Source organism: Chaetodon auriga, chromosome 23 (genome assembly GCF_051107435.1).
Source record: "Chaetodon auriga isolate fChaAug3 chromosome 23, fChaAug3.hap1, whole genome shotgun sequence".
Classification (NCBI taxonomy): domain Eukaryota; kingdom Metazoa; phylum Chordata; class Actinopteri; order Chaetodontiformes; family Chaetodontidae; genus Chaetodon; species Chaetodon auriga.
This window is the reverse complement of record NC_135096.1, coordinates 7,494,899-7,520,447: the sequence shown is the minus strand read 5'-3', so window position 1 is coordinate 7,520,447 and position 25,549 is coordinate 7,494,899. Positions and strand designations below refer to the sequence as shown.

Sequence of the window (25,549 nt, the reverse complement as noted above, 5' to 3'; positions counted from 1 at the left end):
CCGTCTGTCCATTTCTAACAGCAGCGATGTTCATGTTGAAGCTCATCCTGAGCTCATCAGGATAAGCGGCTGGAGAGGTTGATTTAGCTGGTTTGTGAGGTTGAAGGATCAAATCCTATTCTAAGACCTTCAGTTTTCTCCTCAGTCATGTCAATGATAAATAAAGCAACAAATCTTTTGGTATCTGAGGAGAAAACTTTGAAAAATCTCAGCTTGAGCTTCATCTCACTGAGCTATTCCTGCTCTTGGTCTCAGGCTTGCTGTAGTCTTTCTTGTATTTCACTTCACTGAGGAGCCTGAGCTGCTCCCGAAGCTTTTAAAGTAAAGGTTTCCTGAAGGACAAGTGTTCTCCTCAACCATTAGAAGGATAATTACAACCTCCAACCAACACAAACCAAGTTCAGGTGTAGAGACATGTTGCTGCTTTGCTGCTGCAGTTTTGTCCTCAATCAGTAGAAAAACAAGTATAACTTCTAAGCAGCAGTGTTTCAGCCTCACCTGTAGCTCAGTGAGATAAGGAGATGGGACCTTGATGCTGAGAGGTTGCTGGATCATATTCAACCTATCCAAAAGTTTTCATTTTTGATTCTCAGTGATTAAGAGGACAAATATAAGATCCAAAAACACTATTTCAAGCTTAGGAGTAGCTCAGTGCAGTAAGTCACTGATGTGGTTGTTGCTGCTGTCTGAGGTTGAGGGATTGAGTCCCATCTTTGCCTGTGTCAGTTTCCAGCTTTTATATAAAGTAATGAAGAGGAGCTCTGCACTACACACATGGGTTAGCCAACAGTCCTCCCCTCTCCAATGGACACAAACTTTATTATAAGGTTGACTTCTCCCTAATGTTCTTGCATGGGTTTATGCACTCTTACCTTGACGGATGCCTGTTTCACGATCAGTGTGGAAAAACCTACATGGATTAACCTTCTTTGAAACTAATGAGCACTTGGATGCCCAGCTGGGGAATGGACCAGAATTAGTATTTGTCATCTCTTTGGGCTGATAAAGTTTGTGTCCATTGGAGAGGGGAGGACTGTTGGCTAACCCATGTGTGTAATGTAGAGCTGGGGGAGGAAAAAGGGGGTTTCATATATTTTTTTTTGTCCCCCAAAATCATGTCATTTGCAAACCTCACGCTGTGAGCTCTGTGGGTGTCGACTGAAGGGGAGGGAGATGATGACTTTGCAGTGTTGTTCTGAGTTATCTTTCAATTCTCCACCCAAATTATGTCATTTGCTAACCTCATGCTGTGAACTCCAAGGGTGTCAAGTGACGAGATAGGAGCTGTTAATCTGATTTTATAGTGTAGTTCTGACTTTTGTAAATGTCTGTTTTATTAACTGTTAATTCTGGCGCCTTGCTTTTGAGTTTACATTAAATTGATGCAGTTCAAATCCTTTTTATTTTTCAGTCAGTGCATCTTAAATATCTCCTGAACAGACAAATATAAAAACACAATGTCTGTACTTCCACAGAGCGGCTGATGATTCATGAGGTTTCAAGAGGCAGCAGTTGCAGAGAGTGACAAGAACAAACACGCATCCACTATTTTCAAGGTTTCTGTTTCCAATAATAAACTTGAAATAGTATTTATTACAGTGGCAGACAACTTCAAACAACATGGATGTTCACATATCTAAGAATAAAGGTGCCCTATACCTTCGTATAGGAGTTTGCAGCTGTCAGTGGACTGAATCAGAGCTGGGGCCCGTTTCACAAAGGAGGTTCAACAAACTCCGAGTCCAATCCTGAACCCTGAGTTGATCTAGCCTGAGATAGGAAACTCCGAGTTTCCGGTTTCAGAACAGGTGATTTGAGTTAGTTCAATCAACTCAGAGTAGGTTAACTCAGAGTTAAGCGCGTGCACCACGACTATAAAAAGCCAACATCAATGGAGCCCCGATTCGACGAGTCATCATGGCGACGGGAAAGAGGAGCGCTGCGTTTTTTACCCCACTGGAACTCGAAATCTTAATGCGCTCATACGGCGAATTTGAGCATGTTTTTAGAAAAAAAGTGTAACACCGCTGCAGCTGCAAAAGAGAGGGAGGCGGCGTACTGGGGGAACATTGCTGCTCTGGTCAATGCGTAAGTTTAAATGTAGTCCTTTGCAATCACAATAATATTGCAGGGGAAAACTGCTTGAATGGTAGCTCATTAATTTATTTCATGTAGGTGCAATCCCGCGGGGGAGAAGCGCACTTGGTAGCAGCTCAAGATGAAACATAAAAACATTGTTCAAACAGGTAAGACACGGCATAATGTAATGGGGGTGCCTCATTTTGATCATGTGTTACATTGTAAAGTAAATATTAAGTGGCTGTTTGACTGTGCAGTTGTTTTATAATGCTGCGCAAAGAAACGCAGCGCAACACACAATATCTGCTGGGATGTGAGCGCATGACTCCGGCTGGTAATGTTGCAAATGTAAGGACGGATTAGGTTGTGTATGTTGGCTGACAGAGGGCGGAGACAGAGAGAAAACTCGAGGTTCATTGAGAAAAACCTGGTCCCGACCAGGTTAGGTTCATAGAGTCTGTTACTATGGTAACTGACCGAGAGCTTAAGTTACCTATCTCTGTGAAACAGGCTAGAGTTACCCCTGGTGGTTCGAGTCCGTTTTGAAATATAAAGAAAATGTGAGCAGATATGCAAAGTAGCAACAGTGCCTTTCCAAGTCCAGCAGGGGGTGCGTGGGGGGTGTGTCATCATGACTTGATGTGCTTGACAACAGGTCCACCTGCATGGGATGAAAGACGCTCAAGCCCTCTGGTACACGTCAGTCAACGCCGCCTGTGACTTGAATGTAACTTACACACTGGTGCTGGGGGAAAGGCGCCCTCTGGTGGCTACTTTTATTTTTACATTTTATCGTCCCATTTCACATTCGGCACAAATTCATTGAGCTAAATTCTGTACTTCTGTACCACTGCATTTATCCAACAAATTCAGTTACCAGGGACCTTTCTTGGATTACATTTTCACATCCCTTCCTCTAGAAAAAAAAAAAAAAAAATCATTTCTGCTCAAGACCTCTCGTATCGATTTAATTTACATACATACTGTGGGACAGGCGCCCTCTGGTGGCTACTTTTATTTTAACTCGTCTCAGTGGTGAAACCATTTATTCAAGTACTGTATTTAACATTAGGTATAAATACAAAGAGACATATTATGTACTCATTTGTTTTTTTTAATGTAATTTTATTTCGTCAGGTATATTTTCCCTTCCGGATGCTGTTCGCTTGTCAGCGAGTGAGTCGCGTTAGCAATTTACACATATGTGGCGTTGATTACTGCAACTGTAACCGCAGCACAAATAACAACAAAACAATAACAAAAGCGATATAACACGCCATGTCCTGTCACCTCGCTTAATTCGGGTGCTCAGTCTGTTAATCGCCCCAAAACTGGACGTTAGCTAACGTTACCAAAGGTACACAGGTTAGCATTAAGCTAGTTAGCAACATAGAGTGTTAGCATTCGTTCAGCCTGTCAGTCACCTCGTAACACGCCAGAAACTCCACTCTACCTATGTTTTGTGCCGTCTCTCTCCTTTTTGCTCCATCCATGAATCATAAAGAGCCTGCGACACACGCACGAACTTTTCGCTCGAGCTGAGCGAAGTCGTGCGGAAAGGATGACAGCCTGTGTGTTTGGCTTCCTGTGGGAAGAACACATCATCCCAAACAGGAAGAAAAGGAGGGGGGGGAGCAACAACTGTGTTTGGAACGAGTCAAAGCAAAACAAGTGTTCCTGAATGGGTGTTTACAAAAACAAAAAAGATGTTTATTTCCTAGAAATCAGCATTAAAAAAACAGGATACTGTTCCACCAAAATAAATAATAATCTAAGCTGATGTCATCGCTTAAAACAAGTTGTTGTCTTTCAAACAATTCTGACACACAGCTGATACGCAATTTATTTTATTATCACACGTCCATTCTTCTACAACATCAGGTTTCCTTCAATGTCAATGCATTTCATAGGTCAGCAAGACAACCAGTAGAATTCCAAAACCAAGAAAATGTCAAAACCTAGAATAAAAGTGCTTCGCCGACTGAACATCAAGCACTGATTCTTAAAAAGAAACCACATGCACACACACACACACACACACACAAATGATACACACGCCATTGCATCGGTCAGAATAAACGAATGGAAATGCTGGAAGACACGCACAGAAAGAGTTTGCATAAGGCACCGAGACATGAAGGGAGTAGCTTATCTATGGCGGGGTGGGTTTCCTCTTTCTGCAGAGACCAGGACCTGTGAGGTTTAGGTGGTGGATAGATGGACATCACAGTATAATTTATTGGGATTACTTCAAAAGTGGAAAGGGAGCAAGAAATGTTACTGTCTATACACAGAGTGACTCCAAAAACAAGAGCAACTAAAGCACAAGATAAGGGATGAACACGCATTCAACAAAAATAACATTTATTTGCATTACAAAACAAGCAAATTTGGTTAAAAGCTTTTATGACATTTCGAAATTTAAGTAATGCAGACACAAGAGTCGAGTACTTGCTGCAACTGGTGGGAACGGAGACTTTGCTGTCATGCATGGTGGGTGGGGGAGCGACTTTTCGCTGCATTCGTCGTTTGTTCGTTAAAAATTGGGTTATTTGTCAGCTAGTCTACGACATGCCATTCAAGCAGCGTGACTTCAACACACTAATATCGATAAAACACAATTAAATACATGAGAATTTAGAGGTTAATTAAGTATATCTGCATGCACACACTTCACGGGATATTAACCAAATTGAGGCGACACACAGTCAGAGTCCCACTAATTTTACACAAGGAGATCAGTTTAGTGTGCATGTAAATGTACTCAATGGCAGAGGAAATGTGGAAGTGCGGTCGACTGTTTTTAGGTTGAAAAAGCCTGAAAACACATTTTGTCAATGAGCTTCTTATTAGGAGTGATGGGTTCTGACATGAACACGGACAATTCTGCCATTTTTCTCTTTCCTTTATGCTCTCCTCGCAGGTTTGATGGAGGCACGACCTCATTTTCCGCTTTCTCATGTGCATCGATCGGGATCGAGCAACAGAATCGGATGACTGCCGAGTTTGCCGGCTGCTTATTTAGTCATTAAATGTGGAACGTTATTGAGAAACACTCTGATTTGAAGCGAAGCTTTCAGGCGCTTGAACATAGATGAAGATCATATACAGCAACTTGACATTCCAGTACACCAAATCCAATTTACAACAGTTTTCACAGCATTACACTTATCAGGCAGTATTCCAATTATTTAGCTTTTTATGTTGGATATTACTTTAAGAAGAAACTCCTCAAAAGTCACTTGAGCGTAGTGTGACACCACAGTTTAAAAGAAGAAGAGGAACCATATCCAGGTCGATCAGCAGAACCCAAACTTAGAGCGTCATTCATCAGACTATCTTAAGGCTGTGTAAATAGAGTACCATTACCTGTACAAGAATATGTTTTCATTGACATTGGATTATAAAAACAAAACCAAAAAAAAAAAAACAACTGATCAGCAGTACAAAAGCTTGTACTTCGAGGCTTCGTGAACAACATCAAGATTCGAGAACAAGTTCAGTCACTCCGTCCGTCTCCCCGTGTTGCATTCATCTGTATGTCAGTGCAGGTCATGCTCTCATAACCGTCAGCCACACACACTCTCTCTCTCACACACACACGCACCCACACATTCCTGAATCTACAATATCAACATCCCAGATACGGACTGCAGAAACTAGGATTTGAATACAGAGTTTTTCCAAAGCGGTTTGTGATAAACCCAACCGTCACCCTGGAGGAGAAAAAGAGGTCAACATATTATTTGAAATATTATTTTTGATCATCACTAAAACTGGAAAACACTTTTACATCCCTAATGACAGTGCTGTCTGCTTAAATGACCCAGATTCTTGGGAAATTTAAAGTAGCTTGGTGTAAGTTGAGAACGCTCCGAAACGGAGACGCTCCAGCAGAGACAGAATTAATGCTCAAGGTGATTTAAAATTTATTTGGATGTCAGTGCAGGTGACTTTTCACAGTGTGCTTTGTTTGTCCTGAACGTGCTTCCACAAAGTCAAAGTTCACACATGCTCACCTCTCTTTCGAAGTATCTGGTCCTCCAAGCGGTCTCGGTCTCAGCGCGGTGCCTCTCCTCTGTCCTCTGCCTCTCCTCCAGGAGCCTCTTGTGCTCTGTGGCTTTTTCGATGTCCTTCTCCCGTAAGGACTCTGTCACGTGCTGCCACAGGCGCCTGAAACGCAGTGAAAGTATGGGTGAGACACCACAGAGGCGTCTTTGTGTTCTGTGAGAGCACAAAGTTGCAGGGCTGGACTTGTTGCAACAGAATAAACCCTGCACTGGTCTGACCTGGATTCCGTCGGCCCCTGCCTCTCAACGGGCCGAACGCTCTTCCTCGTGACAGGCAGCTTGGTGACGTCAACCACCCTTGTCTCTCCGCTGGTGTAGCTGAACTCCAAAACGCCGTTCCACTCGCCCTGCACGCGACACACCACCGCATTGGTGCTGTTGTGCTTCACCTCCGCTGTTACCCTGCAGGACAATGAAATTAAGGACACAGATCAGAGAAGTGGTGGTTGCTGCAGAGGTGCAGGATGCAGGGCAACAACATTAATATCAACTCACTTGTGTAATTTGCCACCGTAAAACGGTTTAGTCTGGAAAGTGATGACCGCAGAGTAGCCCGACTTGGTGCAGCTGATGTTGACTTTGCCGCCCAGTTCCACCCAGGGGACAGTGAGGATGGAGCGTGCATACGCACAAGGCAGTGTGAAAGTGTACTCTTCATCATGCTCCAGCAAATAGAGACAACCTGGAAAGACAAACAGATGAGGAGCAGGTGTAATTTACATTTTCTGCCCTAATTAAATCTCATTACTTATCCATCTTAAAAGGAGATGAATCTAAATCATGCATCATGATTTCACAGCGTGTCAGTCTGGAGGTCGTGCCGGCTCACCTTCGCCGATCATGGATACTCCGATGGACATCCCCATGAACTTGCTCTTGGTCCACACATGTGTGTTCACACACATCCGCCTCTCCTGACACTCAGCGTAGAAGCCGGACACAGGGGGGTGGTGGGACACCTGCTCCGCCACAAAGCGCACTTGGTAGGAGTCCTGCGAGGCGGCCTGGTCGGGGCCTCCCTGTGAGGGCTCCTTGGAGGCCTCTGGTCTCCTGGGTACCTTCCAGGAGCAGTGGAAGGTCTCGCCAATGATGGGGTTGTAGGGCTTCTTGGCGATGGCGCCCTTGCGGCCCTCGTGGAAGGAGGTGAGGTAGTACTCCACAAACCGGACCATGCGGTCTTCAGGGCTGCTGCCATCGGTAATGGCCACAAAGAGGTCCGGGTGTGACATGAAGTCGGCATACATCTCCAGCAGAGAGCGCTTCTCCAGGATGAAGGTGGGCAGGACCACCTGAGAGGAGGTGCATTAACACATTTTTTTAGGATCAGTAAATCGAACTGTGCGACACATCGTAAGCGACGATATGACAAAGACTCGTGACCCCGGGGTCACAGTGTCTGCGAGATCTCCACCTGAGGTCAGACAGTGGATCCACCAGATTAACTGTGATAAATCAGAAACCCAAGAGGAGGATATCCAGATACAAGAACAAACTGACACAGGAAGATTGAATGTCTGCGCAGGACTCCACTCTTGGTGTTTGTGTGCGTGTGTCCAGGAGTAGTAATTAGAAAGCAAGAAGCGCTTACTTTAGCCACTGAAAAACAGACCTGATCCCAGACCAGTTCACTGATTTATTAGCTTAGGAACAGTTTTATATATTTTCAAGCTGTAACTTTAAGCTGACTTCCAAAATCCAACATAATCCTCTCATAATGACACAGAAAACCCTATCAAATGAGTAAAAGACAGAAAGAGTGGAAAAGTGTGGGAAGCGCTGGTGGGGGGGGGGTTGTTCTGCTGCTTGGCACGACATGGAACTCGACCTACCCGCGTGAGGTCCATGCCCAGCTTCAGCTGGGACAGCAGGTGTAGGATGACGCTGCGCTCCTCCTCCACAGCGCCCAGGTCTTCCTCCTTGTCTGTGAAGCAGTCCTCCGCCTCATCCTCCGCACTGATGTCTTCCTGCTCCTGAGAGAGGGAAGGGAGAAGAACGCGATTTAGTCCACGACCTGCTTGAATGTCTTCGCAGAGGTCAAAAGTAAGTGACTGTTTCTGTTGCAAGTTTTTAAGAAGGAAAAGTGACCAACTGAACGGTTTATGGCTGGATTAGAAAGCATTGTGTGAAATAAACGAAGACAAATCAACTTCCTGACAACCAACAGATCTTAGCTGCCTCCTGGGGGAGTGTGGGTGTCATTCCTTAGGTCTTACCCCAGAGAAGCTGCAGGACTCGGGGCTGCTGAGCTCCAGGTGGCTCCCCTCCAGCGGGCCCTCCCCTGTCGCGAAGCTGCCCAGGGAGCTGCTGCCGTTCTTCAGGATGTCGGGCAGCTTGGGCTCCAGCCACTCGATGGTGGGTCCTGCCATGGACGGTGGCAGGTTTAGAGGTGCTCAGAGTGCTGTCCCCCCTCCCTCCCGAGTCCACCAGACACTCACAGCTGCACACTCGTAGCTCTACACTTGGCCTATCATTCGCCACACAACACCTCACAACTGCCTGGCTGCTGACTGGACAGATGGCTATTCCTTAGCCAGCTCCCCTACACCAAAAGAGCGTAACCCAACTCCTCCGACGACCCGAGTATCAGGATACTCTGGCCCCGCCGACAGGAAACATGCCCACTCTCTGATTGGTTCATCCCTCTCGCTGTGGCGAGCACATTTTTTTATGCATGTTTAGAGGTGGGCCGATCTCATTCAAATTCACCTTGTGCGTCGTCGGACAACTTAATCCGATTGGCTGTCGCGATGACTCTGGCCTAATGAAATATACATAGAGTAATGAGATCCGCTGTGAAAAAGTGGGACACTAGCTCGACGTTTTCCCGTTTCAAATCATCCTAAATAGAAAAGGCGGAGACATCAGCGAGTGAGGACACTTCTCTTTAAAACGGTACTGTATGTTTTTCAATATGAAGCTGATTTCCAGCTGTATTCTGTCCTCAAAGTGTTGCAGATGGATATTTTAACCACCTGAGATCGCATTACCTTTGAGACAGGTGGTAAGAATAGGTAGGGTACCTTATCAATAATGCAAAATAATTCCAGTGTCCGGCCGACGCAAACTGTTACACTGGGTGCAGGCCTGCATATGCAAGGCTATGATTTGTTATCAGGATTGCAAGTAGCTGGACATTTCTTGACAGCTGAATTATTTGTGAGTACACAAACAAGCCTGGACAAAGCAGAAAACAACAATCACCATATTAAAAACACAACATACTCTTCACTCCCCCCTCCACTGACCTCCCAGGGAGCCTCTCTGCCTGGCCACCTGCTGCAGGTGCAGGATGTGCAGGCACTCGTTGAGGCAGTTCATGGTGGCCATAGAAGTAGCCTTGAGCATTAGCAGATCCTGGTCGAGAGGAGAGAGGCCAGGGGCCGCAGGCAGGCCCTCGATGCTCTGGATCAGGTCTCTGTGCTGGCCCTGGGCCTGGCTCATCATCTGGAGGGGGATCATGAGAATGCTTTGGTTATTTTGGTTATATGTCTATGCTTAATAACACGCAGGCCTCTTGGACACGTAGCTGACTAAACAGTTAATATAAACGAGGTGTGGGTGTGCAAGCCACTAAGTGTCACTGTGTTTGCTCAGTTTGAAGCCCGACAGCCTCTAATCTCGTCAAACATTTCACTAAAAAACATCCCCAAATCCACAGAGAGCAGCGACAATAAAATGCATTATTGACCCAAGCTGTGCTGAGGTGACAGGAGAGACCACAGCACCCTCTTGTGGACAATCTGCATCACCTAATCGGGCCAAAGTGAGGCCAATGAAACACATCTAAAGCAACCAAAGCCTGACAATAAACTAAGTCTTAAATATTTTACATACACCTCTGTGTGTCTTGTCGGTACATAATGTTGCTTGTACTTCTCAGAAGGAACATTGTCCTCAAGTTTAAACATTCATGAAACATAGCGTCGTGAGCAGAGAACCTTGTTTCTGTCCTGCTCGTCAAATGTTTTTCCACACGTTACGACGACCCACTTTAATATTCATGGCTCATCTGATGTTACTTTTGTAGAATTTGTAATCTACGATAACAGCAGATTATCTGTCCCGCAGAGTGTATCCTTGATGAATAAATATGTGCCCCTTAGTCAGTTCTTGTGTTCCTTCTGTATGCTTGTGTGCATCTATCCTGAATGGGTCGGTTGCATAACAGATGCAGATCAAAATCTAACAGCATTTCGGATGGATCAGAGGCAGATTTTCTTGATTAACCCACATTTCTGCCAAACAGCAGACTAAAAACTTGGCAGAATGTCCTTAATCTAATTTTTGCTTGTGTCCATCTTGTCCTCTGCTGCATGTTCACTGGAATGAGCGCGTTATCAAGACCCCTGAGACCAACGTTACGGTTTTTCACCATCATTTTAAATAATATTTTAGCTGTTTTAGTTCACTAGCCCATGGTGGCCCAGTCAATTGCTGGTCCTGACATGTCAATGATATGTTAGTATCGGCGTGTCTCTGCATTGCTGTACCTCTCTGGCGTCCAGCAGGTGGTCTGGCAGCAAGGACCTCTTGCTGGAGTAGAGCGACGAGCCCTTGTGGACCTGCGACCAGCCGAATAAGGTGGCGGGGTTTTGGCTGGGCCGGCGCAGGGACATGGGGGAGCTGCCACTGCCTTGAGACGCCATGGAGTAGCTCCTGGACTTGGGTGGGGGATTACTCTGTGCAATGCAAAAATGTTAGTTGTCGTTAGAATACAACTCACTAAGCTTATGTCTGAAGCCTAAACGAGTCTGAATGAGAAAATTCATTAGCTTTAACTTTCAGTTTTAATATCTCTATCAGCCTCAAGTGCTAGAAAATTGACTGTTGTTTGGCAACACCGTCTCTGTGTGTCTCTTGTGCATGTACATAGACTCATGAAATTCAACGTCCTTTCTATGCAACAGTATTTCTCAAGTATGATACAACATATGACAGCAGTAGAATATTGATAATATAATGGGAAGTAGGATTTTTATGGCATTTAGTATTTTATAATCTGTACATAATGTACAGATAGCTGTTTTTCTATTCAGTATCCTGAATACTTTTTACCTTGACCCTTCTGTGCCACTGTTTTCGCTTTTTGTACGACTTGATGGCTGAACGACTTCCGGTGTGGGATCAATAAAGTCTTATCTTATCTTGCCCCGCTTTGTCGCTCCCATTGGCTTTTGTGGTCCCTCCTCAAAAAGTGCTGATGCATTTTAACACCAAAACATCAGACCTGTTTGAAATTATCAGGGTGACCCCGATGAGTCTGCGAGCAGTTTGGGAGGTTTAAGACAGGATCTGTAAGGCTGACATTACCAGATAATCCGGGCTGAACATCAGTACCGACTAGGTCCCAGACCAGATTTATCCTTTGATTGTCGGGAGGGGTAAACTGGGGATAAATCGGTCCAAAACTCCTGTAGTCTGAGCCCGGGTCAATCTCCCTGGGTGACTGGTGTCATTTAGTCATTTTCAAATTAAATTTCTCACATTTATCTCCTGACTATTTCTAACCACTGCTAAAAAGAGACCCTTGGAGACTTCTGTGTTTTCACTTCTCTTCTATCTCAAGACCATTAAAACAGAGTGTGGGCACTACAGTAGCCTGCAGATCAATATCCAGATCAATACTATCGATTACAGTGCTTGCACACTGGGTAAAACCTGATCCATTTTTACATAAACATTAATATTTCACAGCTCTACAGATCTTCGCACTGCTGCTGGCTTTATTCCACTGCTCCTTTGGCATATGAGGAAGGAAAACAGGAAGCTGAAGACGGTCCAGCTAACATCCGCACATTTTTTTTATGTCAATCGTAACATGTTCAGTGCAGTGCAGCAGACCTTTAGGGGGTATCGCTCTTGTGTGTAGAGAGTGAGGTGTGAGCAATCCTTGCAAACATCAACGCGTGCCTCTATCACTACAAGTTCATTTGCACACCAAGCACGCACCACCTTACCTTTCCCATGGCCTCTGTGTGGTGCTGTGTGCAGATCTGCAGTCTGCTCACCCAGTGCTGCCTCTCTTTGGCATCAGTGGCTGAGAGACAAGCACAAAAGAAAAACAAATGAGCAAATCTGTGTTACGGTTAGTCTAGGATGGTCTTACTGAGCAGCGATTCCCGTACGCCTCCGCATCACCGGCAGCGGATAATGGAAAAAATCCAGATCAATACCGTATGAACCTGATGGATGGTGACGACAGGAGGCCTGGAAGTAAAAACAGAGCTGAGACGTAACAATAAGGAGAAAAGCTCTGTTCCTGGGAGTGAAAGCTCAGAGAGGAACACACAGTGCCTCATGTCAGGATGATGCATTGTGGTCCGAGGGATGACCAGAAGAACCCGAATTACCTTCCTGTACACACATGACTGCTGCACATACATGTAAAGAAGTCAGTGTGTCTTCAGCTACCCACCCCTGAGCTTGTACTGCTCCCCGCTGATGGCGTTGACAGTGAAGGTGTGCGAGTCCTCGTCGCTGGGGGAGATGACGGCCCCTGCCAGGGGGAGCATGCCACGTGGTTTCTGGGGCCGTGACTGCTCGTTGACAAAGTACTCCAGCAGGCCGGCCTCATTGTTTAAAACAAAGAACCTGGAAACAACAGGCCCCGCATCAGTGTCCTTCACCACAACGAACCACCAAGGCATTACTTGAATTGGATTAGACTGGATTACAATAACGAACTTGGCTGAAAGAGGCTGGTGAATTCTTTGTTCTTACCCTTGATTTGGACACCATACATTTTAAGTTTGCCATTGTACTAAACACAGGTGTACAGGTTAAAACTCACCTGTATTGCCACCCAGTTACAAGGTTGGTGTACTTCATCAAGTAGCCATCAATATTCTCCATGTGGTCACTGGCATAAGAGGTTATCAAGTAAAAGGAGATAAAGAAAGCTTGTTAACATACTTGGACTGACTACACACACACATAATGCACAAATCAATCAGAGCATTGCTTAATGACAGTGCTCATTGGGCAATGTGATTAAATCGTCCCCTGTTTGATTAGGAAGCAAATTTGCTTCTAAAAATTGCTCAATCATTTCAGAAACAGAACATAATAGATAGATCACGATTGTGCTGCCGGCGCCTCATTGACTGTGTACACAAAATCCGCCTTGAATCAGCAAACTATCTTAAATATATGGGCGTTAGCAGGGATATCAACCACCCACCTGTACTGCCAGCTTTTGGCACTTGCTCTCCCCGAGCTCGGGGTCCTGTTCTGGGGAAATACATCCAGCTTGCCTTCGTTTTCCGTTATTCGTATAGCCGTGGTTTCTCCTTGCATAGTCGCTGGCAGCGAAGCCCCCTTTTTGACGCTAACTCGGCTTGCTAGCCTTAAGCTAACCTGTCAAGCTAGCACAGATTTCTGAAAGCGCACGAGCCTCCCTTATAAGACAAAGTGGAGCTGTCGGTTCATCGCTTCATCGACACGCAGCACACACCCGACAGACGCTGGACTGTTAGCTGGCTACGTTAAATAACGGCTGATAAAACATTGTCTATTCTGCTGAAAGAGGGAGTAGCCAGGTAGCCTTGTGCCTGTTAGCTCGCCTGATATTTACTGCTTTGGCAGGAAATCAGTCATGTGACTAACTCAAAGGCGAAGACTTCCGTGAGGAGACTCGTCACAGAAATTAAAATAGAAAAGAAATTAATACAGCAAGAGAAATCCACTGAACCTTTTTCACCCTCTTCCGGGCAAAAAAAGAAATAAATTGAGAAGGGAAAAAAAGGTAAAATGGTTTAAGAAAAGAGAGACGTTGAAAACTAGAAATCAACCGGAAGTCGAGAATTTGAGATTTTATTTATTGTAACCTCATGGGTGAAAGCAACAAATCGTTTTTTTTTATTTTAGTTTCTTTTATCTGACCTTTGCACACAAACGACGGTAATTTTACTTTTAATTTTTTTTGTTTTGTTTTTTGAAAACTTTTTGAGTTTAGTTTAGTTATTTTAGTTCAGTTGAATAAAAAAAATACAAAAAATATTTTTGACATATGGTAAATTGACTGCAAATTATTTGTGTATTTTCATGTTTATTTGTTTGTCTTCTTCGGTACGTGTACGAGCAGATATATCACTATTGCGTTCTTCAGCAGGACCATTATTTGGAAAAACATCTTAACCGGAAGTGACATTTAATACGCTGTCTGGCTTCACGTCGGTAGGGCACGAGAAGATTGCTACGGCGATTGCTTCCTTTATTTCTAATCAATAATTAATAATAAATGGCTGTTAAAACATTAGTGCCTTGCACGTGAGGTACTCCTTTCTTCTTTGTTCACTCACTGTGTCCACTAAGCGTCATGAAGCCAACCCAGTAGTGCATTGCAAGCCTTATATCGGGCTACGTGTGAACATGTTAAAATCAAATGTTCTTAATGTGTGTAGGCGGCCGTGTTATTATCATGGCTCCGCTTTGGCGAGGGGTGTAGCCGTGGCCAGCGAGGGGAGGAGTGCATGGATGACAAATATCTATCGGGCGTATGAGGAAGTTATAAGAGACAGTGGAAGAAAAGAGCAACAGGGTCTCCAGTTCAGCCAAACATCAGGATTTACCACTTTAAAAATGCCTGCAAGGAAAGTCTGCATCGTCGGATCTGGAAACTGGTAAGCTGTCATTTCTCTTTTAGATGCATCTTAGAAAAAACAACGTTTTTTTTGCGTGTGTAATGGCAATCGGCGCTTAACTGGATGCGGGTTTTGATGGCTAGATTTACACCCATAAGATCAACACGTAGATCTTGCAGTACAGCTTACTATTTATGGCAAATAGAAGAAAATTAAAACGCCCGCTTGCCTTTTGACACCGGTCCACATGTTATAGGCCTGCCTGAAGGATCAGGCGACAAGCCGCAACAAACTCAAATACAAAGGAGGCAAGTCTCAGTATTCTGATGCTTCAAAGTCCTGCTGACTATTCATGAGCTTTGGAGATTTATGGAAGTTTTACCTCCCAGTGCATGTGTTTCATAGGGAGGTTGTAAACTGCTTTCCCAATTTCCCTGCAAATATAAACATAATGAAGTAAAATGCAAATTAGTGCTTGGTTTTTAACCCCATTTCAGACCAGTTTTAGCTTCTCATGTTCTTATGATTCATTGCAGTCTTGATCTTTAGTGTTTTAGGGGTCTTTGTGGTGTTGGTTTGGTCTGAATAAGATAACACTGACTCTCTGTCCCCTTGTCTTCTCCAGGGGCTCCTCCATTGCCAAAATAATCGGGCACAATGTCAAAGCATCCAACCGCTTCGACCCCATGGTGAACATGTGGGTTTACGAAGAAATGATCGATGGGAGGAAGCTGACGGAGATCATTAACACTGAGCATGAAAACGTCAAATATCTGCCAGGTCACAAGCTGCCCAGGAATGTGGTGAGTGCCCCATTATCTTTTAATGAAGCATTTTGTGTCAAAAGGTGATGCAATTCGCTGCAATCCTGGAACATATCTCCATCCTGACAACATACACACACCGACTGCAAAGTTAGAGTTTACAATGATGAGATAGCTGAACTTTCTCCCATATGTCATAGAGTTTATCTACCTTTGCTGGGTAGTTTCTTAAAATCTTTGCCAAATTACACTGATGCAAGAGTCTGCTCACCTCAGCTACATCCTGTCACTATCAAGGAAAAACCCATGCAATGGCAGGAAATAGACAGTGTCATAGCAGCCTGAGAACTCTTTTTTTTGCTATTAACCATGACATTGCACAATAGTAAGTAGTTTACGTAAAAGATTTAGTATTTCAAAGTAATTATTTCTTATACACCTTGAAATTCGTGACACGAAACACATTGTCATATTGAGATATTTTCCAAAAAGCTTCTGTACAATCAGGTTTTTGCTCGTGTTGAATTTCTTTTTTAACCATAATTGGTAGATATCAGTTAAGGCAGTACGATTTTTTTTGTATAATTTAGGTTTTTTTAATTTGACTCTGGCATTATAGTACATTTGTGCATTTAGTTTTTTCTTTTTTTGTCGTGTATGTGGGAACCAACATGGTAAACCTCAAGGGGTTTATATAGAGCAGTCTCCTCCAAAGTAGAAAGTTAAATAGACCGAAAGACATATAACCCAGCCCTGTTTGTCGACATACCCATGTTCCATGCATTGGTTCTCTCTCCTCTGACGCCGCTTAAGCGCTAACTTTGTTGTTCACACCTCATGAGGTCGCCATTCCGGACATCACAGAAGCCGTCAAAGGAGCAAAGATCCTCGTCTTTGTGATCCCACACCAGTTCATCGGCAAGCTCTGTGATGACATGAAACCTCACGTCTCGGAGGGAACCATCGGGATATCGCTCATCAAAGTGAGACCCTGTCATTGTTCTTTGTGCCAGATTTTCTATAGCAAAAAGGGGAAACGGGGATCACCTGACCTCGGTTCTTATTTTACTGTTGCCATGATATCACGGGATGTTGGAGTTGAGTAATATACAGACAGTCACCACAGTGAAACATTAAGTATCCACAGCCATTACCTCCAGGCCAGGGGTTATTGCACTATGTACAGGACAGAACTTCTTCTTCTTCTTCTTCTTCTTCTTCTTCTTATTATTATTGTCATCCAGGGTATCGATGAGGGACCAGATGGACTGAAGCTCATCTCAGACATCATCCGAGAGAAACTAGAGATAGAGGTCAGCGTCCTAATGGGGGCCAACATCGCCAGCGAGGTGGCAGATGAGAAGTTCTGTGAAACCACCATCGGTGAGACGCTCTGTTTTTCATTATTGTCATCAAGTTATTTTAGCGTTCAGCCGCACAAATGTTTTACTGGTGTGGCTTGAAAAGAGGATGCGGTGTGGTGGTCAGACAGTGACAAAAGCACGGCGGTACTTCTGTGTTTTACCAGCGTTTAGTGATGTTACTGTTCCTGTCTTTGCCTTTGCAACAAATTGCGTTCAATGCAGGATCAAAAAATGAGGCAAACGGCGGCATCTTCAAAGAACTGCTGCAAACTCCCAACTTCCGCATCAATGTCGTGCAGGAGAGCGACACGGTGGAGCTGTGTGGAGCTCTGAAGGTAGAAACAGCCACATATTGTGCATATTAAGTAGTTATTCCTCACGAATTTAGAAACTTCCCCTCAGTGTGTTAATCAAAAGCAAAATGTCGCATGCCAGAATATTGTGGCAGTAGGTGCCGGGTTCTGCGATGGCCTCGGTTTCGGCGACAACACCAAGGCGGCGGTGATCAGGCTGGGTCTGATGGAAATGGTCGCCTTCGCCAAGTTGTTCTGCAAGGGCAACGTGAGCTCCACCACTTTCCTGGAGAGCTGCGGCGTGGCTGACCTCATCACCACCTGCTACGGAGGACGGAACCGCAAAGTGGCCGAGGCCTTTGCCAAATCGTCCAAGGTGAGTCGGGGCAGGAAGGTGCACTGTTAGTTTTTGCGCTTTTCAGAAATGACCCATCACAAACTCCTTTTTAACTATATCAGAAAACTTTAGTTACAACAGCAGGTCAGTAATTTGTGATACTACTGTACATCAGCCACCTTTAAGGGATATTGTAGAGCTCATGCATTAATAATAATAATGATAATAATAATAAGAATGAACTGTCTTTGTGTAACACCAAGAAATGCAGCTCAGGGTCCTTTACAACAAAGAAATCACATGCACCGAGTGCTTCGCATAAAGAAGACATACAATGAGCATAAAAGCAGGGAGAGCAAAATTAATGTAAAATAAGATTGAGAATAAAATCCACTTGAGCATAACAGTAAAAATAAGATGGAAAATAAAACCCATTCAGCTGTATAATAAGATAAAGTAAAAAAAATAGAGTCAATAAAATGCATAAATCCAGTAAAAGAAGTGCCGCAAAAGCCTGGTGCGCTCCTTTAAGGACAACCTGAGGAGGAAATGAAGACGGGACCAAACAACATTGAAACGGTTTCTGTTTGTGTGTGTCTCAGTCCATCGCTGAGCTGGAGGCAGAAATGCTCAACGGGCAGAAGCTGCAGGGCCCACAGACCTCAGCTGAGGTCTACAAGCTCCTACAAAAGAGGGACATGGTCAACAAGTGAGTCCACTGACTTTGCAGTCTTTTTTCAGATGCTGTAATGGTATATAGGCAACAAAACCACATGAATTTAACTGGAACCAAGCTTGAATGTATACTTAAATGTAATGTAAGTGGCCACTGGGTGTAGTTCTGCATGAACAGGCCTTAAATGGATCTGCATCACTGATATTTGCAATGATGTGGGAAGTGCAGTTAAAACTGTGCTTGATCGATGTCCGCAGGTTCCCGTTGTTCTCTGCGGTCTACCAGATCTGCTTTGAGGGCAAAGAAGTGAAAGAGTTCATCACCTGCCTGCAGAACCACCCCGAGCACATGTGACGGGGGCCGGCCTTGAACGCTGCTGCTCCTTCAGTAGCCAAGTCCAACCACTAGAGGGTGAAAGAGATTCATCAGACAGAAACGCACAACGTGGGGCACATTTGCATGAGATTTACTTCATGGTGACTTTTCACCAGGGATCATGTTTTCTTTGCTTTAAAAGCATTTTTTTTAATGTTTTTCTGAAATGCTCTGTCATATTTGTTTGGCTCTGGTGCAGGGAAGTTTAAAATATTAATTAAATTACACTTTAAAAATAGTTTTTAAGAGGTTCAGTCTCTTTCTTTTAATACTTAACATGTCCTCATTTTGAATGGGAGTACCGAAACTTAACAGTTCACTACATGACATTTCATTTACAAGATCCTTTTGTATTGTCTCGTGTAGTTTTTTCCAATAAAATCAATTAATAAGAAACTGTCTTTTCGCTTCTGAGTCTAGCTACATTTTGCCAGGTTTGAGTGTCAGCGATGGATGAAGTGCCGCTTTCTTTCAAACTCCGCATGCGAAATATTGTGCTCGCTTCCCTGAAAATGGGACCTTACCCGTATTCCCAGGCGCTGACGTTCACTCCTGTGTTTGCCGCTCAGTGATTGAGCCGTGCCTTCGATCCCACAGTCGGGCTGTGACGGGCTGAAAGGGATTCCCACGAGGGCCGCGGTAACTCGGTATGAGAGAGTGGATTGAAGAACAAACAGCGTCCTTGTCCCTTCATCTCAGCCGTGTTACAGGCCTGACCGGTGAAACCTTTGAAATTCCCCTGGACTCTATCTGTCTCCCATCACTGTTTCTACGTATTATGTCCCAACCTGTGTCTCCATGAATGTTCTCTCTCTGTGCTTGTTGCCTTAAATTTGAATTGAAGTACATTATATGATATGGAAATCAAAGTCAAATTACTTTAAAATCTTCACACAAGACTATTGCCAGCTGCTCTGTGAGGCTGCACTCGGGCACAGTGGCAGCTAAATGCTAAGATCAGCATGCTAACATGCTCGCAATGATGATGTTAACTGCTGCACCTTTCTCCTCTCTTCAGGTCCGTCTTTCTCCATCTCTCCATTGGTGGCTGACTTTGCAAGTTCACCCCCTCCCCACAGGATGACAGGCCTCCATGTCCACGGCTGCCCAGATCCCAGGACATCAAAGGCCTCGCTGGAAAGCTCGGGGAGGGTGATGGAAGAGGCTCCAGTTTTAGGGGGCCCACGTTAGGGGCCGCGAGGAGCTTCCACAGGTTCCCGTGGGAGAGCCGGATCTCGCAGGTCGATGTCCTCCTCTCATCTGCTTACAGCGACTGTCATCGGCGGGTCTCTGAGTGAGTGCTGAGACCCTCGCGGTGGCTTGACACAAGCCCAGATCCTCTGTTTCAAAGAGAAGGCCCACTTTTAGATGAGACCCAGGTTTGAAAGGGGAGCTTAATCACCACGGTAACTTGTCTGTCGATCCCCCTCCCGACCCCACGCACACACGCATCCACTGTCCTCCAGTCAGAGGCCCTTTGGACAGTGGAGGATAATAGCAGAACAGCACGGATGCACTGGTCCATCCATGCTTAAAGGAATAGTTCAGCAAATCATTCCAAGTGAGATAAGAGGATCGATATTGCGTAAACACCAGAGGCCATCCTGGCTCAATCCAAAGCGAAACATACGCCTTCCAGCACCTCTCCAGCGGACTGATTTGCACTTTGTATCTCTTTTGTTTTCCTTGTTTGCAAAGAGAAATGTAAAAACAACAATTTGTGGTTTTAGGGAGAGTTATGTTTTGAAGCCAAATTGCAAAGCGACCACTTTCGACAGAAGGAACTGTCACGAAGACACAGGACAGCTGTTGACGGTCAAAGTCTTCCAGACTGACTGGAATGCCGTCTCTGGAAAGAGGCGGTTGTTGTTGAATTTCTGGATGTGTTGTGAGCACCACAACCGAAATCCAGTTCACCTCCATTGTACTGAGGTGCAGGTGGTTATCTTAAAGCAGCTCTATTTTCTATTTCTATATAAACAATGGATTAAATGGTGTTGACGGGGGGAACTGATGAACCTACAGAGACATATCACCTCACTCTGCAATTACACTCAGCTTTATGGAGGTTATTTAGCATCTTTCATCTCACTGCAGCTGCATTTGGCAGCTGTATTCAGGCAAAAAGCTCTCACCTGTAGGCAAGTTAGCAACTAACTAGTAAACATAGTGGAGCATTTTGAATGATATTTCACTCAGGCGTTGGTGGAGACCAAAACTGAGCTAAAAGAAGAGAGAAAATCAGACTTCCATTCGCTAAATGGATGGAAACGTGGCTCCAAATGAATGCTAATGTTGCTTTGTTGTTGCTGGATTTGGAAACAGGCAACTATTTGATAAGAAATTTGCCGTGTCAACTTTTCAATGTGCCAATGTTTACAGCTTGTTTCTGCTGCCCCCAAGTGGCTAAAGTATAAAATTAAAATCAGCTGCCTGGCTTGCTATGAAATGAAATACATAAATAATCTCGCCCCCCTATGTCCATAACATGCTCGTGTTATTTCTGAGACGTGTAGCTTCAACCTCTTTTAGCATGAAATCACGTCTGCAGCCACCGTTCTTCTTTTAAAATGTGTCACAATGAAACGTCAGCTGGAGACAGACTTCTCAGCTGACTCAAGGAGTTGAAGCCAAGTGTAAAACCATGTGACATCACCCGTTGGTTTGTGGTGTACCATTTTGAAGCCACCAGTTTGGCATTGCGGCAGTTGCCATCTTGGCTTTTTGGAGCCAGAAGCGACCATATTTGGATGAGAGGCTGGAGCCGGGGAGGACAGGCATCGCTGCACCTCTGTCCTGTCCTGCTTGGAGAACCCGAGGACAGGCAATTTTACAAAATGAACATCATGGTGTATTGAAGAAGACTTGAAACTAGCAACTGAGGCCATAAACTCATTTGGAAAATGCTTATTGAGGTAATAGATCACATGAGAAGGAGGGTCATGTTCTCATACGTTTAGATCCAGTCTGGCTTCTTTTTGCAGCCCCCTGCTGGCCATTACAAAGAATGCACACTAAAGGCTCATCTGCACTGGCTTTTTTCAGACCTGGATGCTCTGTCCACTACACCATCTATCACCATGGTTTAAGCATTAGCACAATCTTACATTTGCAAGCTACACTTTCAGAGTCATCATTTAAGCAGACAAAATCTATGGTCGTCTGCTGGAAGATAGAAGCCTGCTTTTGCTTACTTCTGCGAGGGATCGAAGACCTCGTGTTTCAGAAATTACTGCACATTTTGATGATAAATCTGCCACCGTTATCACTGTAAACTCCATATGTGCAGGGCAAGAGTGGAAAGAACAGTAAGTAAGTCGAGCGAGGCTTCGCAAAAGCTAAAAATCTGCTTGGAAATGTGTCATACTAATAAAACCTGCTTTCGTGTATTAGCATGGATTTAATCTTTATTGTATGTTTTCTGTATGGTAGACCCAAAAAACATATTCAGACACTCCTCAGCACATTCCACATATAGTGCAGACGTGATTTATGAGGTGTGATGAGACTGAACAATTATTCATAGTCGGCTTATCACACCTGTGTCTCCCATGGATGAATGTCTCAGTTGTGCATCCAAACTTCTCCCCTGAGCAATCCGTTTAATTCATTTTTTAAATATGTGGGCCACCCTGGGCCCGACCACATGCTTCACGCCTTTAGATTTACGGCACCCAGAGGAGCCTTGCGTCAGTGTGAAACCTCACACGTAGGCTAACTGATACCTCAAGTCTTAGTGTTTATACTATATCTACCTTTTATATCTTTATATGCTGACTGTCATTTTTTTGGATGTGCGTGTGCTTGACAAGGGTGCGTGAGAGTCTATCCTACATCCTCAGCTAATTACAGGCCGCTGATCTCGTCAGCTGTCACCGCCACACTCTTTTTACATGTCAATGACAGCCAAATGGGACCTCATATCCTTCCTCCAGCTCATACAATGCTCTCATTGAAAACATAAGCGATGGAGAGAAAATCAAAAGAGGGAAAGCGGAGGATGCCACTCCTCGTCCCAGCTGGCGCTGGCTTGGTGGCAGAGGGCAGAGTCTTGTCTTCCTTCACCTCTGCTCCGGTTGTGTTCATCGCCGCCTCGGCCTAATCAGGGTAAGTTCACGGGGATGCGCACCCAGATTCTGCCTCCGTGCCTCCTTTTGTGTTTGCCAGCGCTCTAATGAGAGAATAAGAGAAACAGGAGGGTGCAAGGGGTGGAGGTGAAGGCAGCGGTGGCAGTGGGTGTCTCGGGTTTGTCTTTTGCTTTTGCAACCTGGGGGGGGGGAAGGGGAGGAGAACTTGGCAGGATGCCTGGCTGTGGCACTGCATACAAACACAGGAGGGAAACACAAGGCCCGTTTGTTTGACTCTCCCATCCTCTTACCTCAGGGAGAGTGGAAAAAGATTGCATGAGACAGCCAGAAGATGCGGTCCATTCCTCGTGTCCCCAGGACAGCCATCGATTCTGCGAAACAGCTGGGGGAATGGACGCAGACGAGACAAATGGAACGCGGTCGACGTCAGGAAATCACTGACCATAATTCAATGAAATGAAGTCAATTTGTACAGTAAAGACTTGGCAGGCTGCCCAGCCTTGCTTAAAAAAGCACTTTGATTAAATATAAAATACTATCAGCCATTATGTAAATCTAGAAAACAGCATCAGGAGAGTAACCACAGTTTATCGCTACGATATATCTCTTTGTAGACAAAGGGCTGACAAAGTCAAAGCTGGGTAATGTCTCCTCCCTTTTCCCTATTCTGCATTACATCTTGGTTCATATAAATCTTTCTACCTCAATCTCCCGTGGTCTCAAAGAAGCCAACATCAGCACCAGCTCCACAATTCTCTCTGATTTGTGGAAAATGAAATCTTTACCGCATGCACTGCGCTCGTCTCTCTGGAGTCCACGCTTACATGCGCATGAGAACGCTTTCTGGGGCTGCGTGATGTGAAAGGGGACATCGCCGGGTTCCCAGTGCAGCTGCAAATAACATTGATGTGGCATTCCAACATGTCGGTGTAGCGTGGGCCATGCACAAAGCCACTTCCTGCTCCCCTGAAATATTCACGTGGGACATCCGAACCAGCCGCCTCTGCAAGAATGATGATTTTCCAAGTTTGATATATGTTTTCCACCATTTTGGGTATGTAAATTAGCCCTGGGCCACATTATTATTCGTTTGAGCCGCATCCTACCTGAAATACCTGCAGACTTTTAAAGGCTTTCATGTCAAAAGTGAAAGTCAGATTTGTTTTCTCCATAAATTTCTATCTATGTTCTGTCTTGACAGCGATGCACCGCGTCTAGACCTTTGGGATCGTCTGGTGTGTCCATTACAGATGTTTGTGGTCGCCTCGTTCAAAATGTCCGACTCATCGGAGACGATACATGCCGGATGGATTTTCTTTAAACAGGTACACCAAAGGAGCTGTAAGCATTGCAGCACGCCGCAGATTTGACTGCTTTATGGCTGCTTTGGTCTTAACCACAATTGCAGCGAGCGATCCAAAGGGAGACCTTGTGGTTGAATGAGAAAGCAGCCTTACGTGTCTGGAAGAAGATGGGGTGATATTGAATTGTATTTATCTATTGATGCATGCATTTCAACATTGTTACTGTGTCGAAACCAAGACAAAATCAGCTTAAACATTTTGAAGCCTGAGGATGTGTGGCTGGGTTTGCATATGTGTGGCTCCTCTGGGATCTGTGCTTCCAGGGTCCTTTGCTCCACAGCTTAATGTCCTCTTAATATGACACATTAAGGAGACTTCTCAAAGCGTTTTATGTTCTCAGCACTTTTTTTTCCCCCTTGGTCAAACGTGCATTTTACTGGGTTCGTATGTTGAAACCACCCTTGAAACTGATGCTCTCAAAACAACAGTTTTCTTGATTTGAACCAGCGATATCTCCACAGTGGCTGATCGGATCTTTACCATTCAAACTGCATTTGAAATGGTCGTCTCCCTTCACTCTTTTGCAATTCGAACTGCAAAGATAGCCCAGCCCACAGCCCATTATCTACGGGTCTATTTTCAAGTATGCAGAGGCCAGTTTCCTTACAGTTGCAATGTGAAAATAAAGAAACAATGACCATGTGCAAAATGCAATTTGTAAGAAATGTGTGAACTTTGTCCTCGAAGGACAGTTTCTTCTGCAAAGCATGTTTGCACTGTAAGGAACTGGGACTCCTCAAGTCGTTGCATGCACGCGAAATGCTTTGACCGGTCTCCTGGCATCCTCTCTGAGGTGCTGCAGAATATATATGGCTTTCCTCTCTCCGGTGCTCCACACCAATCGTTTCCTCAGAGCTCCTGCAGGGCTCTGACCTGTGACATGAAAGACTGGGACCTCATGCCTGGAATGGATCCGGATGTGCTGCAGGTCAAGAGGTATGTTTGAGGATCATTACCTCCCCGCTGCACTCTCAGGGCACTAACACATGTGCACATCAACGCATGTTGACCAAAATGAAGCCTGGTTTTCTGGAATGCAGCTGCCGATAGCTCCTATTTTCTGCAAATGTACATTAACACTGACCAGATATATGCCCCAAAACCTGCCCGGACTGGTTTCTTGCGGCCAAAATGATGAGTTAAGCTCCTTGACAATAAAAATAAAAAATAAGACCTAAGGAGAGTGTAAGTGTTTTTCTTTCCTCACTTCAAGATAAGAGCATATCAGAGCGAGTGGAGGAGGGAGATATAGAAGACAGGATATGATTTATGAAGGACAGGGGGATTTAAACAATTTGGTTTTAATAAGATGAGTGTGCACATATTTACTGTGGAAATTGAAAGTTTCTGCATGATCAAAAAGTCATTTTTAAAAATTAAATCCTGGAAAAGCAGTCATTGAGGACATTTCCTCTTTCCTATTTGATGAAAAGAACACATCACAAGCTTCCAATCAAACGTTTCCAGCATCAAATGCTAACTGAAAACGATCTCCTCATAATGTTACCCTTCCCCTTCATAACATTTGATGGCAATCAGCATAATACAATGATGCTT

At 44.6% G+C, this 25,549-nt stretch overlaps 2 protein-coding genes across 2 annotated transcripts; one reads left to right on the top strand and one right to left on the bottom strand.

Moving 5' to 3' along the window:
* Window positions 1–3,910: 3,910 nt before the first annotated feature.
* LOC143316213 (oxysterol-binding protein-related protein 11-like) lies at window positions 3,911–13,728 on the bottom strand. Its single transcript, XM_076724018.1, has 13 exons — window positions 13,330–13,728; window positions 12,940–13,008; window positions 12,565–12,740; window positions 12,107–12,186; window positions 10,640–10,828; window positions 9,395–9,593; window positions 8,363–8,508; window positions 7,979–8,119; window positions 6,979–7,438; window positions 6,645–6,831; window positions 6,369–6,551; window positions 6,099–6,252; window positions 3,911–5,795 (listed from the first exon to the last, which is right to left on the bottom strand). Exons 1-13 carry the CDS (start codon window positions 13,443–13,445, stop codon window positions 5,739–5,741), a joined length of 2,157 nt encoding a protein of 718 aa, XP_076580133.1. The 5' UTR covers window positions 13,446–13,728; the 3' UTR covers window positions 3,911–5,738.
* A 565-nt stretch (window positions 13,729–14,293) lies between these two features.
* LOC143316235 (glycerol-3-phosphate dehydrogenase 1-like protein) lies at window positions 14,294–18,936 on the top strand. The gene is made up of 8 exons (XM_076724071.1): window positions 14,294–14,770; window positions 15,357–15,534; window positions 16,338–16,478; window positions 16,740–16,878; window positions 17,082–17,194; window positions 17,295–17,528; window positions 18,092–18,198; window positions 18,423–18,936. The coding sequence occupies exons 1-8, from the start codon at window positions 14,520–14,522 to the stop codon at window positions 18,517–18,519; spliced, it is 1,260 nt and encodes a 419-aa protein (XP_076580186.1). The 5' UTR covers window positions 14,294–14,519; the 3' UTR covers window positions 18,520–18,936.
* The last annotated feature ends 6,613 nt before the right edge of the window (window positions 18,937–25,549 follow it).